This window comes from Dendrobates tinctorius, unplaced genomic scaffold (assembly GCF_039654945.1).
Source record: "Dendrobates tinctorius isolate UK_male_01 unplaced genomic scaffold, ASM3965494v1 ptg000069l, whole genome shotgun sequence".
Taxonomy (NCBI): Eukaryota; Metazoa; Chordata; class Amphibia; order Anura; family Dendrobatidae; genus Dendrobates; species Dendrobates tinctorius.
The window spans coordinates 4,804,199-4,817,751 of record NW_027361737.1 but is presented as its reverse complement, the minus strand read 5'-3'; the positions used below and the strand labels follow the sequence as shown (position 1 = coordinate 4,817,751).

At 44.3% G+C, this 13,553-nt stretch overlaps 1 protein-coding gene across 1 annotated transcript in view; it reads left to right on the top strand.

Annotated features, from left to right (window-relative positions):
• The window catches only part of HLTF (helicase like transcription factor), a 202,678-nt gene that overhangs the window by 170,109 nt on the left and 19,016 nt on the right, over positions 1–13,553 (top strand). Inside the window, exons 18-20 of the mRNA XM_073581064.1 lie at positions 3,671–3,795; positions 8,087–8,265; positions 8,844–8,963. Coding sequence (XP_073437165.1) covers positions 3,671–3,795; positions 8,087–8,265; positions 8,844–8,963 — 424 coding nt within the window. The remainder of the gene's footprint in view (positions 1–3,670; positions 3,796–8,086; positions 8,266–8,843; positions 8,964–13,553) is intronic.

The window sequence follows — 13,553 nt, the reverse complement described above, 5'->3', positions numbered from 1 at the left end:
CACAGACCCCCGAAGCCTGCACAGACCACCGGCAGGCCGGCACAGCCCCCCGGCAGGCCGGCACAGCCCCCCGGAGCCTGCACAGACCACCGGCAGGCCGGCACAGCCCACCGGAGCCTGCACAGCCCCCCGGCAGGCCGGCACAGCCCACCGGAGCCTGCACAGACCACCGGCAGGCCGGCACAGACCACCGGAGCCTGCACAGACCCCCTGGCATGCCGGCACAGCCCCCCGAAAGGCCCGTACAGACCCCAGAGAGGCTGTACAAGGGCAGGAAAGGGTTTTTCTTATTCCGATACCGGAAGTCCCATAGACTTGAATGGGACTTCCGGTATCGGAATCGGCGATACCGATACTTTTTTTAAAGATCGGCCGATCCATCCGATACGATACTTTGAAGTATCGGACGGTATCGCTCAACTCTAGTCATCAGCAAATTTAATCAGTTTACCCTCAATTCCTTCATCTAAATCGTTGATAAAGATGTTGAACAATACAGGGCCCAGGACAGAGCCCTGTGGTACCCCCCTTGAAACATTCTTCCAACTGGATGTGCAGCCATTTACGACCACTCTTTGGGTCCGATCACTAAGCGAGTTATGAATCCACCTAACAGTTGCCTTGTCCATTCCATACTTAGTCATTTTTTCAATAAGGATTGTATGAGAGACTTTGTCAAATGCTTTGCTGAAGTCAAGATATTCTATATCTACAGCATTTCCTTGATCCACCCAATCAGTGATTCCGTCATAGAAGGAAATTAAGTTAGTCTGACATGACTTATTAGTTACAAACCCATGCTGACTCTGTTTAATCACTTCATTCTTATCCAGGTACTGACATACATGTTGTTTAATAATTTGTTCAAAGATCTTTCCTGGTATAGAAGTCAGACTCACCGGCCTATAGTTGCCTGGGTCCACCTTCTTCCCCTTTTTGAAGATAGGAACAACATTTGCTCTTCTCCAGTCTTTGGCACTTCTCCTGTTCTCCAAGAATTTTCAAAGATTATGGAGAGGGGTTCAAAAATTTCTTCTGCTATCTCCTTCAGTACTCTGGAGTGTAATTCATCTGGACCTGGAGACTTGAATTCATTTAGGTTAGCTAAGTGTTTCCTCACTATCTTTCTGTTTATAGATATCCTGGATTCTTCTATTCCCTTAATAGGACAGTGAAGAACAGTTGATGTTACATTTCCTTTCTGAGAGAAAACATGCAAAATAGGAATTTAAAAGTTCAGCCTTCTCAACATCCTGTCTTACCATTTCATAATTTTCATCCTGTAAAAATCCTATAGCATCTTTGACTTTTCGTTTACTTTTGACATATCCCCAAAATCCTTTATTATTACTTTTGACATCTCTTGCAAGCCTCAATTCATTTTCAGCTTTAGATAATCTGATTTGTGCCCTGCAGGTTCTGCAGACAGCATTATATTCTTTAGATATGCCTCCCTCTTTTTCCATTTTATAAACATTTTTTTCTTCCTTTTTTAGCATGTGCTTAAGTTTTGTGTTCATCCATCCTGGATGATCGCAGAATATTCTCCATGGTGAAGAGAAACCCCTTCACAACAGCCAACCAAGTGAACAACACTCTCCAGGAGGTAGGCATATCAATATCCAAATCTACCATAAAAAGAAGACTGCATGAAAGTAAATACAGAGGGTTCACTGCACGGTGCAAGCCACTCATAGGCTTCAAGAATCAAAAGGCTAGACTGGACTTTGCTAAAAACATCTAAAAAAGCCAGCACAGTTCTGGAAGAACATTCTTTGGACAGATGAAACCAACCAACCAATCAACCTCTACCAGAATGATGGAAAGAGAAAAGTATGGCGAAGGCGTGGTACAGCTCATGATCCAAAGCATACCACATTATCTGTAAAACACGGCGGAGGCAGTGTGATGGCTTGTGCATGCATGGCTGCCAGTGGCACTGGGTCACTAGTCTTTATTGATGATGTGACACAGGACAGAAGCAGCGGAATGAATTCTGAGGTATTCAGAGCCATACTGTGTGCTCAGATCCAGCCAAATGCAGCCAAACTGATTGGTCGTCATTTCATACTACAGATGGACAATGACCCAAAACTCATGGTGATGTCCATGAGTTCAAGACTTCAGGCAGTCATTGCCAACAAGGGGTTTTCAACCAAGTACTAGAAATGGTCTCTTTAAAAACAGGGTGGCACATGTTAAGGAGCTGAAACTCCTAAACCCTTCATCCAATTTTAATGTGGATACCCTCAAATTAAAGCTGAAAGTCTGAACTTCAACTGCATCTGAATTGTTTTGTTTAGAATTCATTGTGGTAATGTCTAGAACCAAAATTAGAAAAATGTTGTCTCTGTCCAAATATATATGGACCTAACTGTGCAACTTTTCGATTTGTTACTTTCTTGTGTCAAACAAAAATAAGTAATTGAAAAAATTTGTTTCTTAGTTTGTGAATAGCTTCTCTCATGGCGAGCCAATATTTCTAGATGGGTGAAATAAAAAATACATATTTAAAAAGGTATTCTTCTTAAAGGGAATCTGTCACCTATGTTTTCACATATAAGCTGCGGCCACAGCCATCAGGGGCTTATCTACAGCATTCTGTAATGCTGTAGATAAGCCCCTGATGTAACCTAAAATATAAGAAAAACGAGCTATATTATACTCACCGGGGGGGCGGTCCGGGTCCGATGGGTGTCGCGACTTCTAGCGATGACGTCCTCTTCTTTGCTTCCCGTCGCGACTCCGGCGCAGGCATACTGCTTTGCCCTGTTGAGGGCAGGGCAGAGTACTGCAGTGCGCAGACGCCGGGAAAGATCAGAGCGGTCCGGCGCCTGTGCACTGCAGTAGTCTGCTCTGCCCTCAACAGGGCAGAGCAGTACGTGGACCGGACCCGGACCGCGACACCCATCAGACCGGACCGCCCCCCCGGGTGAGTATAATATAACTCGTTTTTCTTATCTTCCAGGTTATATACATACATTACAGAATGCTGTAGACAAGCCCCTGATGGCCGTGGCCACATCTTATATGCGAAAAAATAGGTGACAGATTCCCTTTAAGTGTGGAAGTTATCACCATTTTTTTTGGAACTTCCAAACTTGAGAATAATTGTTTTCAGTTAATTTAATATGCCAATTTATTTCCTTTATACTGTATTTAATGGGGTTGTTTACTACTAGGACAACCCCTTCTTAAACTAAATGTTCGGCCCCGTTAAAAATAATAAAGCTCAAAGTCTCCTCCTGTGTTGGCGCCGTTCCAGCGGTGTCGGCACTGGCTCTCCCTGCGGCTGTGATATGGTGTTGTGGCACTTGCCACTGGCGTGCAATCAATTCTGATGTCCCTGTCTCTGTTTTTGTACAAACTGAACATGAAGAGGAAGCTAGGGCTGCAGCTGATCCCCGGCTTCATCTTCATGTTCAGTTTGTCTGAAGCAGGGACAGTGACACCAGCGCTGACTGGGCACCGGGCATCACGTGTCTTTCCACCGCATCACAGTCCTGGGACAGCGAGTGCCGCTGGATCACAGCCGGCACAGGAGCCGTGTATAGGCTTTATTATTTTATCGGGGCCGAACATTTAGTATAAGAAGGGGTTGACCTAGTAGTGGACATCCCCTTTAATACTACAGTATGTTGACGCCATGTTTCTGCATCTTGTCATCCAGACACTTACAGGAAGGAACCATCCTGACACAATTTGCAGATGTGCTGGTTGTGCTGCTGCGGTTAAGGCAGCTTTGTTGTCATCCTCATCTTGTCTCAAGCAAATTGTCTTCCATTTCTCCTGCTGGTGAGAACAGATTATAGTTATATCTACAATGTTAACCCACAGATAGAAAAGATAAAAACTGAGTCACCAGTACTTAATAATTATAATGGCTATGGGCCAGGTTGGAGGAATGAATCAGTAAGATGTGTCCACATAAGTATCAGGTGTGTCCATTATATAGCCATACCATGACTTTACGCTTTGCATCGGTTGAGTAACTGCACGCTTATAGATATGTTTTATATATGTGCCTGGGTATTCGTATGGCAGATGGACACAGCCGTTATCTTTTAAGTTGGTCTCAATCTATATAGACCGGTGCACGTGAATACACACATCTTTTACACAAGACTAGACCTCAGTATGTGTGACTGTAAGGCCGGTTTCACACTTGCGAGTGTGATGCAAGAAACTCATGCGTCAATACCTGGCACTGCTGCCGGCCGTCAGGAGCAGCGCGTTCAGCTGCATAGAAATCCATGCAGCCGCACACTCCGGTCCCGAGTGCCGGCGGCAGTGCCGGTTATTGAGGCGAGAGACTCGTGTGAGTTTCTCGCAGTGCACTCGCAAGTGTGAAACCGATCCAACTCTCACAATCCTGATCTGTGCACTACAGTCCCCTCCTCATAGTCATCATTTGCCTTCTGTACTGCACTATTCCTACAGTTGTGGCCAAAAGTATTGACACCCCTGCAATTCTGTCAGATAATACTCAGTTTCTTCCTGAAAATGATTGCAAACACAAATTCTTTGGTATTATTATCTTCATTTAATTTGTCTTAAATGAAAAAGCACAAAAGAGAATGAAGCAAAAAGCAAAACATTGATCATTTCACACAAAACTCCAAGGATGGGCCAGACAAAAGTATTGGCACCCTCAGCCTAATACTTGGTTGCACAACCTTTAGCCAAAATAACTGCGACCAACCGCTTCCGGTAACCATCAATGAGTTTCTTACAATGCTCTGCTGGAATTTTAGAACATTCTTCTTTAGCAAACTGCTCCAGGTCCCTGATATTAGAAGGGTGCCTTCTCCAAACTGCCATTTTTAGATCTCTCCACAGGTGTTCTATGGGATTCAGGTCTGTACTCATTGCTGGCCACCTTAGAAGTCTCCAGTGCTTTCTCTCAAACCATTTTCTAGTGCTTTTTGAAGTGTGTTTTGGGTCATTGTCCTGCTGGAAGACCCATGACCTCTGAGGGAGACCCAGCTTTCTCTCACTGGGCCCTACATTATGCTGCAAAATTTGTTGGTAGTCTTCAGACTTCATAATGCCATGCACACGGTCAAGCAGTCCAGTGCCAGAGGCAGCAAAGCGACCCAAAACATCAGGGAACCTCCGCCATGTTTGACTGTAGGGACCGTGTTCTTTTCTTTGAATGCCTCTTTTTTTCTCCTGTAAACTTTATGTTGATGCCTTTGCCCAAAAAGCTCTACTTTTGTCTCATCTGACCAGAGAACATTCTTCCAAAACGTTTTAGGCTTTTTCAGGTAAGTTTTGGCAAACTCCAGCGTGGCTTTTTTATGTCTCGGGATAAGAAGTGGGGTCTTCCTGGGTCTCATACCATACAGTCCCTTTTCATTCAGACACCGACGGATTGTACGGGTTGACACTGTTGTACCCTCGGACTGCAGGGCAGCTTGAACTTGTTTGGATGTTAGTCGAGGTTCTTTATCCAACATGCGCACAATCTTGCGTTGAAATCTCTTGTGTATTTTTCTATTTCGTCCACATCTACTGTAGGGAGGTTAGCCACAGTGCCATGGGCTTTAAACTTCTTGATGACACTGTGCACGGTAGACACAGGAACATTCAGGTCTTTGGAGATGGACTTGTAGCCTTGAGATTGCTCATGCTTCCTCACAATTTGGTTTCTCAAGTCCTCAGACAGTTCTTTGGTCTTCTTTCTTTTCTCCATGCTCAATGTGGTACACACAAGGACACAGGACAGAGGTTGAGTCAGCTTTAATCCATATCAACTCTCTGCAAGTGTGATTTAGCTATTTCCAACACCTGTTAGGTGCCACAGGTAAGTTACAGGTGCTGTTAATTACACAAATTAGAGAAGCATCACATGATTTTTCGAACAGTGCCAATACTTTTGTCCACCATCTTTTTTATGTATGGTGTGGAATTATATCCAATTTGGCTTTAGGACAATTCTTTTTGTGTTTTTTCATTTAAGACAAATTAAATGAAGATAATAATACCAAAGAATTTGTGTTTGCAATCATTTTCTGGAAGAAACTGAGTATTATCTGACAGAATTGCAGGGGTGTCAATACTTTTGGCCACAACTGTATGTCCGATCATGTGTAAATATGCGACTCTTCAGATTTAGTGTTATTCTACATCTGATGAAGAGATCAAAGTAGTCAGTATCAAAAGCTTGCCACAAGTCGTCGTCATCTGTTCAGTTTGCTATTATAAGTATTGGCTACAAAGTGTCTTGGAATGTGAAAAACCGATTGCATCTTTAAGGAAGCACTCGCACAAAGTGTTTTGTGTCTAAATATATATGTAGAGTAGTGTCAATGCTGTAATATACTCACCAATCGCAGTCTTTCCCGGTTTCCAGCACTGCCCCAGTCCTCTTTTGGGTCACTTGACTTCTATTCCAGCTATCCGGCTCGCCCTAAGCTCTGTCTGTGAGACTCATTCTGACGCTCCATAGACTTACAATGTAAAAGACACATCCGGATCATACAGAGCACACGAAGATCCAGAGCCAGAACTTCAGTTACATTACCCAGAAGAGGACTGGAGCGGTGCTGGAAACCGGGTAAAGACTACAATCTGTGAGTATACTGACACCCTTACACTGCATTACATACACATTTACACAGATTTAGGCAATACAAAGTATTGTAGGAGAGCTTCTTTAAGATCCAAATTTTCCTGTTATTATCATCATGTCCTTTGACCCAGCTGTAACCCTTGCCTTCTGCCCTAGAGTGCCCTCTGCTCTGTCCACAGTGGCAGAGCACTCCACACCGCTCTATAACTAAGGCTGTAGTTTAATAATCTGTTTAGACAGACTGACTGCATTTGCCAAATGAAGTCCATGAAAATAAAAACGAAGAGATGAAAATCCTCACCGTGCCTTGTCGCTGGTTATGTCCTCTGTACCACGATCCAACCGCTGACCAGCAGTATACAAATGCAAAAACTGAGAACTGGATCAATACTTGGAAAAATAAAATGTCCATTTGTCTTATCCATTAAAAACATGGATATCGATGACTGCACTTGCCGCGTGCACACAGTGAGCCGTAATATGTTTACACAGGACAATGTTCTGCCTAGAGGAATGATATTAAAGCAAGTAGGGAAATTGGCTTTTCTAGGAAGACTCGTTCACAGTAATCGGCCAGTACAAATGCACCCTAAGAATTGTCATCTGTTTCCTTAATGACCTGTAAATGACCTGTTTGCAGGCTGTCAACCCAGCACCACTCTCCCCAATAAAACTCCCACCCGTGACACGATTGTCACAGCGTACCATGGCAGGCGTGGTCCTGCATGTCTGCAATCTTAGTCTTCCCTTTGTGTGGGCTTCATAGGACAACATCAGTTACTCTGTATACTACAATACAGTAGTATGACAGTATATAGTATGAAATCAAATTATCAGAAATTAATTTCCCCATTCAAAAACTAAAATATTAAATGTGAAAAAATGTAAACAATCATATTTGGACTTGTCATGTCTGTAAAAGTCTAATCTATCAAAATACAACACTATTTAAACTGTTTGTTAAATGCTGAAGAAAAAATAAAAATGGAACTCCAGAATTTCCATTTTTCAGTTGGCACACTCCTCCCTCCCTTCTTCCTCCCCCAAAAAAGGCAAAAAAAGCAAACAAAACCTGATCTGTAACCCCAAATGGTAATAATTTAAAAACTAGAACTCGGCGCACAAAGAAAAAGCACCCTCACATCGCATAAACGTTATGGGTCTTGGCAATACAACTTTTTTTTTTTTTTTAAAACCACTTAAATAAAAACCTCAGAAGCTTGGTACAACTGGTCTCAAAGACAGTCCTAGTATTGCTATGTCAATGGGAAAAAAAAGTTACGGCTTTTGAAAGAACAGGGTGAAAACAAAAGTAAGCGCTAATATGAAAAAACGATCAAGCCTTGAAATGGTTAAATAATTTAGGGACGTTTTTCATCCATTTACTTCATTTATATATTTAGCGTTCCTTTCGGCTGTAGTGTACAGTTTTGTAGATGCGAGTAGAATGAGGGCTGAGGTTCTTTGGGCGAAGCAATGTTAGTTTTACTAAAATATTTCTCTATTCTATAGCAACCTCCACCGCAGAAGAGATACGGGAGAAGCTCGTCAATAAGATAAAGCTGGTACTGAATTCTGGGTCGGATGAAGAATGTGCAATTTGTTTGGACTCTCTGAACATCCCCGTAATCACTCGCTGTGCCCACGTCTTCTGTAAGCCTTGCATCTGTCAGGTTATCCACAAAGAAAAAGTAAGTTACTGGTGTAAACCACAGGGGGTGACAATTGCCGGTACTCTGGTTATTGGTTTATAACACTGGTTCCCAATCTTTGTTATCTGGAGAGCTACATTATGCACCTGCCCCCTTACTGCTATAGCAGCCATTCCCACCGAGATCTTATGACACCCTCGCTTATAGGCAGTAAACTTACAAGAAGGGGTTTCAACTTTACCTCCATTCAATATTCTCCCAACAAGCACACACTACACTTTTGCTTCCAGTTTTAAGTACTCCTGTAGCAGGCAGTATCATTCTTCCCCAAGCTTACCATATTTATTCCCCTACTTGACCTGGATTAGAATATGGGCATCCAGATCTTTTGTTTTGTGCAGGGCTACACAAAAAGTCACTAAATGTAGACCTTCTCTAGGGTGTGTCTGCTATACCTGGTACTAATGCACCGAGCTGTCAGATAGCAGCGAACCACCCATCATGGATCCACAAGCCACATGTGGCTACTTAGCGACAGCTTGGAGACCTCTGGTTTATAAAGTGCATTTTATGGCTGCAGAAAAAGCTAATATTGTTACGTCTGTACTCCACCCCAGCCAAAAGCTAAATGCCCCCTCTGCAGAGGTGAGATACGTCTGGAACACTTACTGGAGTGTCCTGAGGAGGAGTCCGCCTCCAGCACAGAAAAGGATCAAAAGTGGATGTCAAGTTCAAAAGTAAGAAACCTAATGAATATACTGTGTGTTCCTACCTGAGAATACAAGAAGTTTGATATTTCAACATTCGTTTCCAGCAAAGGACTAAGGCTGGGTTCACACGTTCAGGTGTTTTTTAGTGGCGGTTATTACCGTGCGATTTTGCCACGAAAACGCAAAAAAAACAGCATCCCATGCATTCCTATGGGATTCCGCAATGCTGTACTAATGCTGTGGATTTTTCCACGGCGGAATCGCATCGCGGAAAAATCCGCAGCATGCTCATTAATTTTGCGGAATTGCGGCGATTCCGCACACATAAGAATGCATTGTTCTGCTTACTTTCCGCATGTGGCTGTACCCACCATGTGAAAAGTAAGCAAAACATTTGAGAATGGTACCCACGGTCTGGAGGAGAGGAGACTGTCCTCCGGGCTCTGGGTACCATATCCCTGTAAAAAAATAGAATTAAAATAAAAAAAATCGGATTATATTCACCTTCCGGCGTCCCACGCAGCGTCCCCAGGCTTCAGCGATACACGCGGCAGCTCCCGTTCCCAGTAATGCATTGCGATGACCTTTGCTGACGTCGCGTCTCGCGATGCTGTAGCGGTCTCATGAGACCGCGACGTCATTGCCGCAATGCATCACTGGGAACGGGACCTGTCGGAGCATCGCGGAGGCCTGGGGACGCTGCGCGGGACGTTGGAAGGTGAATATAACCCAATTTTTTATTTTTTTTATTTTTAACATTAAATCTTTTTACTACTGATGCTGCATAGGCAGCCTCAATAGTAAAAAGTTGGTCACGCTCGTCAAACACTATGTTTGACGAGTGTGACCAACCTGTCAATCAGTTCTCCAAGAGATGCTGCAGATTGCTTGGAAAACGCTAGCATTCTGCAAGCTAATTACGCTTGCAAAACACTAGTTTTTCCGCGGGAAAATCGCGGAAATTTAAAATGCGATTTTCCTGCGGAATGGAATTCCGGAATACTCTCGGGAATTCCGCTACGTGTGAACCCAGCCTAAATATTAAATCAAACTTCATAATGTGTCTTGTAAGATGTTCCAAGACATAAAGTTATATTTCTCGTAGTTCTTAGAGACAGTCCAGCATTTATAACTAAACATGCTCAATTTATTTTGAATCTTTGAAATTCACGAAACACAGCTAGACAGGACGATTCCCTTGCATGTGTCAGGTGGTGATTACACCCTTAAGCCTCGCTCAGATGTCTGTTTTTCACACATAGATCATGTGGCCATTAAAACCTAAGGGACTGTTCACGTCTGTGTTTTTTTCACAGAATGTTGGTCAACATAAAAATGTCTGTCTTATCATAATTGCCCATGCAAGCCTATAGATATTACTGACAGCCCACACACGCCATTCGTGTGCGCTTTGTTAATACTGTAATATAGGTAGGAGAGGCTTTTGCAGTTCATTTTTTCATATGATAAAATTACTGCTGAAATTGATCTTAAATAAAACACGCACAAAACAGTAATGAAAATCTGATCTAAAACATTGATGATGAAAATCGTACCGTTATTATTCATACGAGATATCACTGACATCTGAATGAGGCCTTAGTGATGGATGTGATGAGGCTTTAGTGATGGTCATGATGAGGCCTTAGTGATGATGAGGCCTTAATGATGGTCGTGATGAGGCCTTAATGATGGTCGTGATAAGGCCTTAGTGGTGGTCGTGATGAGGCCTTAGTAATGGATGTGATGAGGCTTTAGTGATGGATTTGATGAGGCCTTAGTGATGGTCGTGATGAGGCCTTAGTGATGGTCGTGATGAGGCCTTAGTGATGGTTGTGATGAGGCCTTAGTGATGGTTGTGATGAGGCCTTAGTGATGGTTGTGATGAGGCCTTAGTGATGGTTGTGATGAGGCCTTAGTGATGGTCATGATGATGAGGCCTTAGTGATGGTCGTGATGAGGCCTTAGTGATGGTCATTATGAGGCATTAGTGATGGATGTGATGAGGCCTTAGTGATGGTCGTGATGAGGCCTTAGTAATGGATGTGACGAGGCCTTAGTGATGGTCATGATGATGAGGCCTTAGTGATGGTCATGATGATGAGGCCTTAGTGATGGTCGTGATGAGGCCTTAGTGATGGTCATTATGAGGCATTAGTGATGGATGTGATGAGGCCTTAGTGATGGTCGTGATGAGGCCTTAGTAATGGATGTGAACGAGGCCTTAGTGATGGTCATGACGAGGCCTTAGTGATGGCTGTGATGAGGTCTTAGTGATGGCTGTGATGAGGTCTTAGTGATGGTCATGATGAGGCCTTAGTGATGGTCATGATGAGGCCTTAGTGATGGCTATGACGAGGCCTTAGTGATGGCTATGACGAGGCCTTAGTGATGATTGTGATGAGACCTTAGTGATGGCTGTGATGAGGCCTTAGTGATGGCTGTGATGCGACTTTAGTGATGGCTATGACGTGGCCTTAGTGATGGTCGTGATGAGGCTTTATTGATGGTCGTGATGAGGCTTTAGTGATGGATGTGATGAGGCCTTAGTGATGGTCATGATGATGAGGCCTTAGTGATGGTCGTGATGAGGCCTTAGTGATGGTCATTATGAGGCATTAGTGATGGATGTGATGAGGCCTTAGTGATGGTCGTGATGAGGCCTTAGTGATGGTCGTGATGAGGCCTTAGTAATGGATGTGACGAGGCCTTAGTGATGGTCATGATGATGAGGCCTTAGTGATGGTCGTGATGAGGCCTTAGTGATGGTCATTATGAGGCATTAGTGATGGATGTGATGAGGCCTTAGTGATGGTCGTGATGAGGCCTTAGTGATGGTCGTGATGAGGCCTTAGTGATGGATGTGACGAGGCCTTAGTGATGGCTGTGATGAGGTCTTAGTGATGGTCATGATGAGGCCTTAGTGATGGTCATGATGAGGCCTTAGTGATGGCTATGACGAGGCCTTAGTGATGGCTATGACGAGGCCTTAGTGATGATTGTGATGAGACCTTAGTGATGGCTGTGATGAGGCCTTAGTGATGGCTGTGATGAGGCCTTAGTGATGGCTGTGATGCAACTTTAGTGATGGCTATGACGTGGCCTTAGTGATGGTCGTGATGAGGCTTTATTGATGGTCGTGATGAGGCTTTAGTGATGGTCGTGATGAGGCCTTAGTGATGGTCGTGATGAGGCTTTAGTGATGGTCGTGATGAGGCCTTAGTGATGGTCGTGATGAGGCCTTAGTGATGGTCGTGATGAGGCTTTAGTGATGGTCGTGATGAGGCCTTAGTGATGGTCGTGATGAGGCCTTAGTAATGGATGTGACGAGGCCTTAGTGATGGTCATGATGATGAGGCCTTAGTGATGGTCATGATGATGAGGCCTTAGTGATGGTCGTGATGAGGCCTTAGTTATGGTCGTGATGAGGCCTTAGTGATGGTCGTGATGAGGCCTTAGTGATGGTCGTGATGAGGCTTTAGTGATGGTCGTGATGAGGCCTTAGTGATGGTCGTGATGAGGCCTTAGTGATGGTCGTGATGAGGCCTTAGTGATGGTCGTGATGAGGCCTTAGTGATGGTCGTGATGAGGCCTTAGTAATGGATGTGACGAGGCCTTAGTGATGGTCATGATGATGAGGCCTTAGTGATGGTCATGATGATCAGGCCTTAGTGATGGTCGTGATGAGGCCTTAGTTATGGTCGTGATGAGGCCTTAGTGATGGTCGTGATGAGGCCTTAGTGATGGTCGTGATGAGGCCTTAGTGATGGTCGTGATGAGGCCTTAGTAATGGATGTGACGAGGCCTTAGTGATGGTCATGATGATGAGGCCTTAGTGATGGTCATGATGATGAGGCCTTAGTGATGGTCATGATGATGAGGCCTTAGTGATGGTCGTGATGAGGCCTTAGTGATGGTCATTATGAGGCATTAGTGATGGATGTGATGAGGCCTTAGTGATGATCGTGATGAGGCCTTAGTGATGGTCGTGATGAGGCCTTAGTGATGGTCGTGATGAGGCTTTAGTGATGGTCGTGATGAGGCCTTAGTGATGGATGTGATCAGGCCTTAGTGATGGTCGTGATGAGGCCTTAGTGATGGTCGTGATGAGGCTTTAGTGATGGTCGTGATGAGGCCTTAGTGATGGATGTGATCAGGCCTTAGTGATGGTCGTGATGAGGCCTTAGTGATGGTCGTGATGAGGCCTTAGTGATGGTCGTGATGAGGCCTTAGTGATGATCATGATGATGAGGCCTTAGTGATGGTCGTGATGAGGCCTTAGTGATGGTCATTATGAGGCATTAGTGATGGATGTGATGAGGCCTTAGTGATGGTCGTGATGAGGCCTTAGTAATGGATGTGACGAGGCCTTAGTGATGGTCATGATGATGAGGCCTTAGTGATGATCATGATGATGAGGCCTTAGTGATGGTCGTGATGAGGCCTTAGTGATGGTCATTATGAGGCATTAGTGATGGATGTGATGAGGCCTTAGTGATGGTTGTGATGAGGCCTTAGTGATGGTCGTGATGAGGCCTTAGTGATGGTCGTGATGAGGCTTTAGTGATGGTCGTGATGAGGCCTTAGTGATGGATGTGATCAGGCCTTAGTGATGGT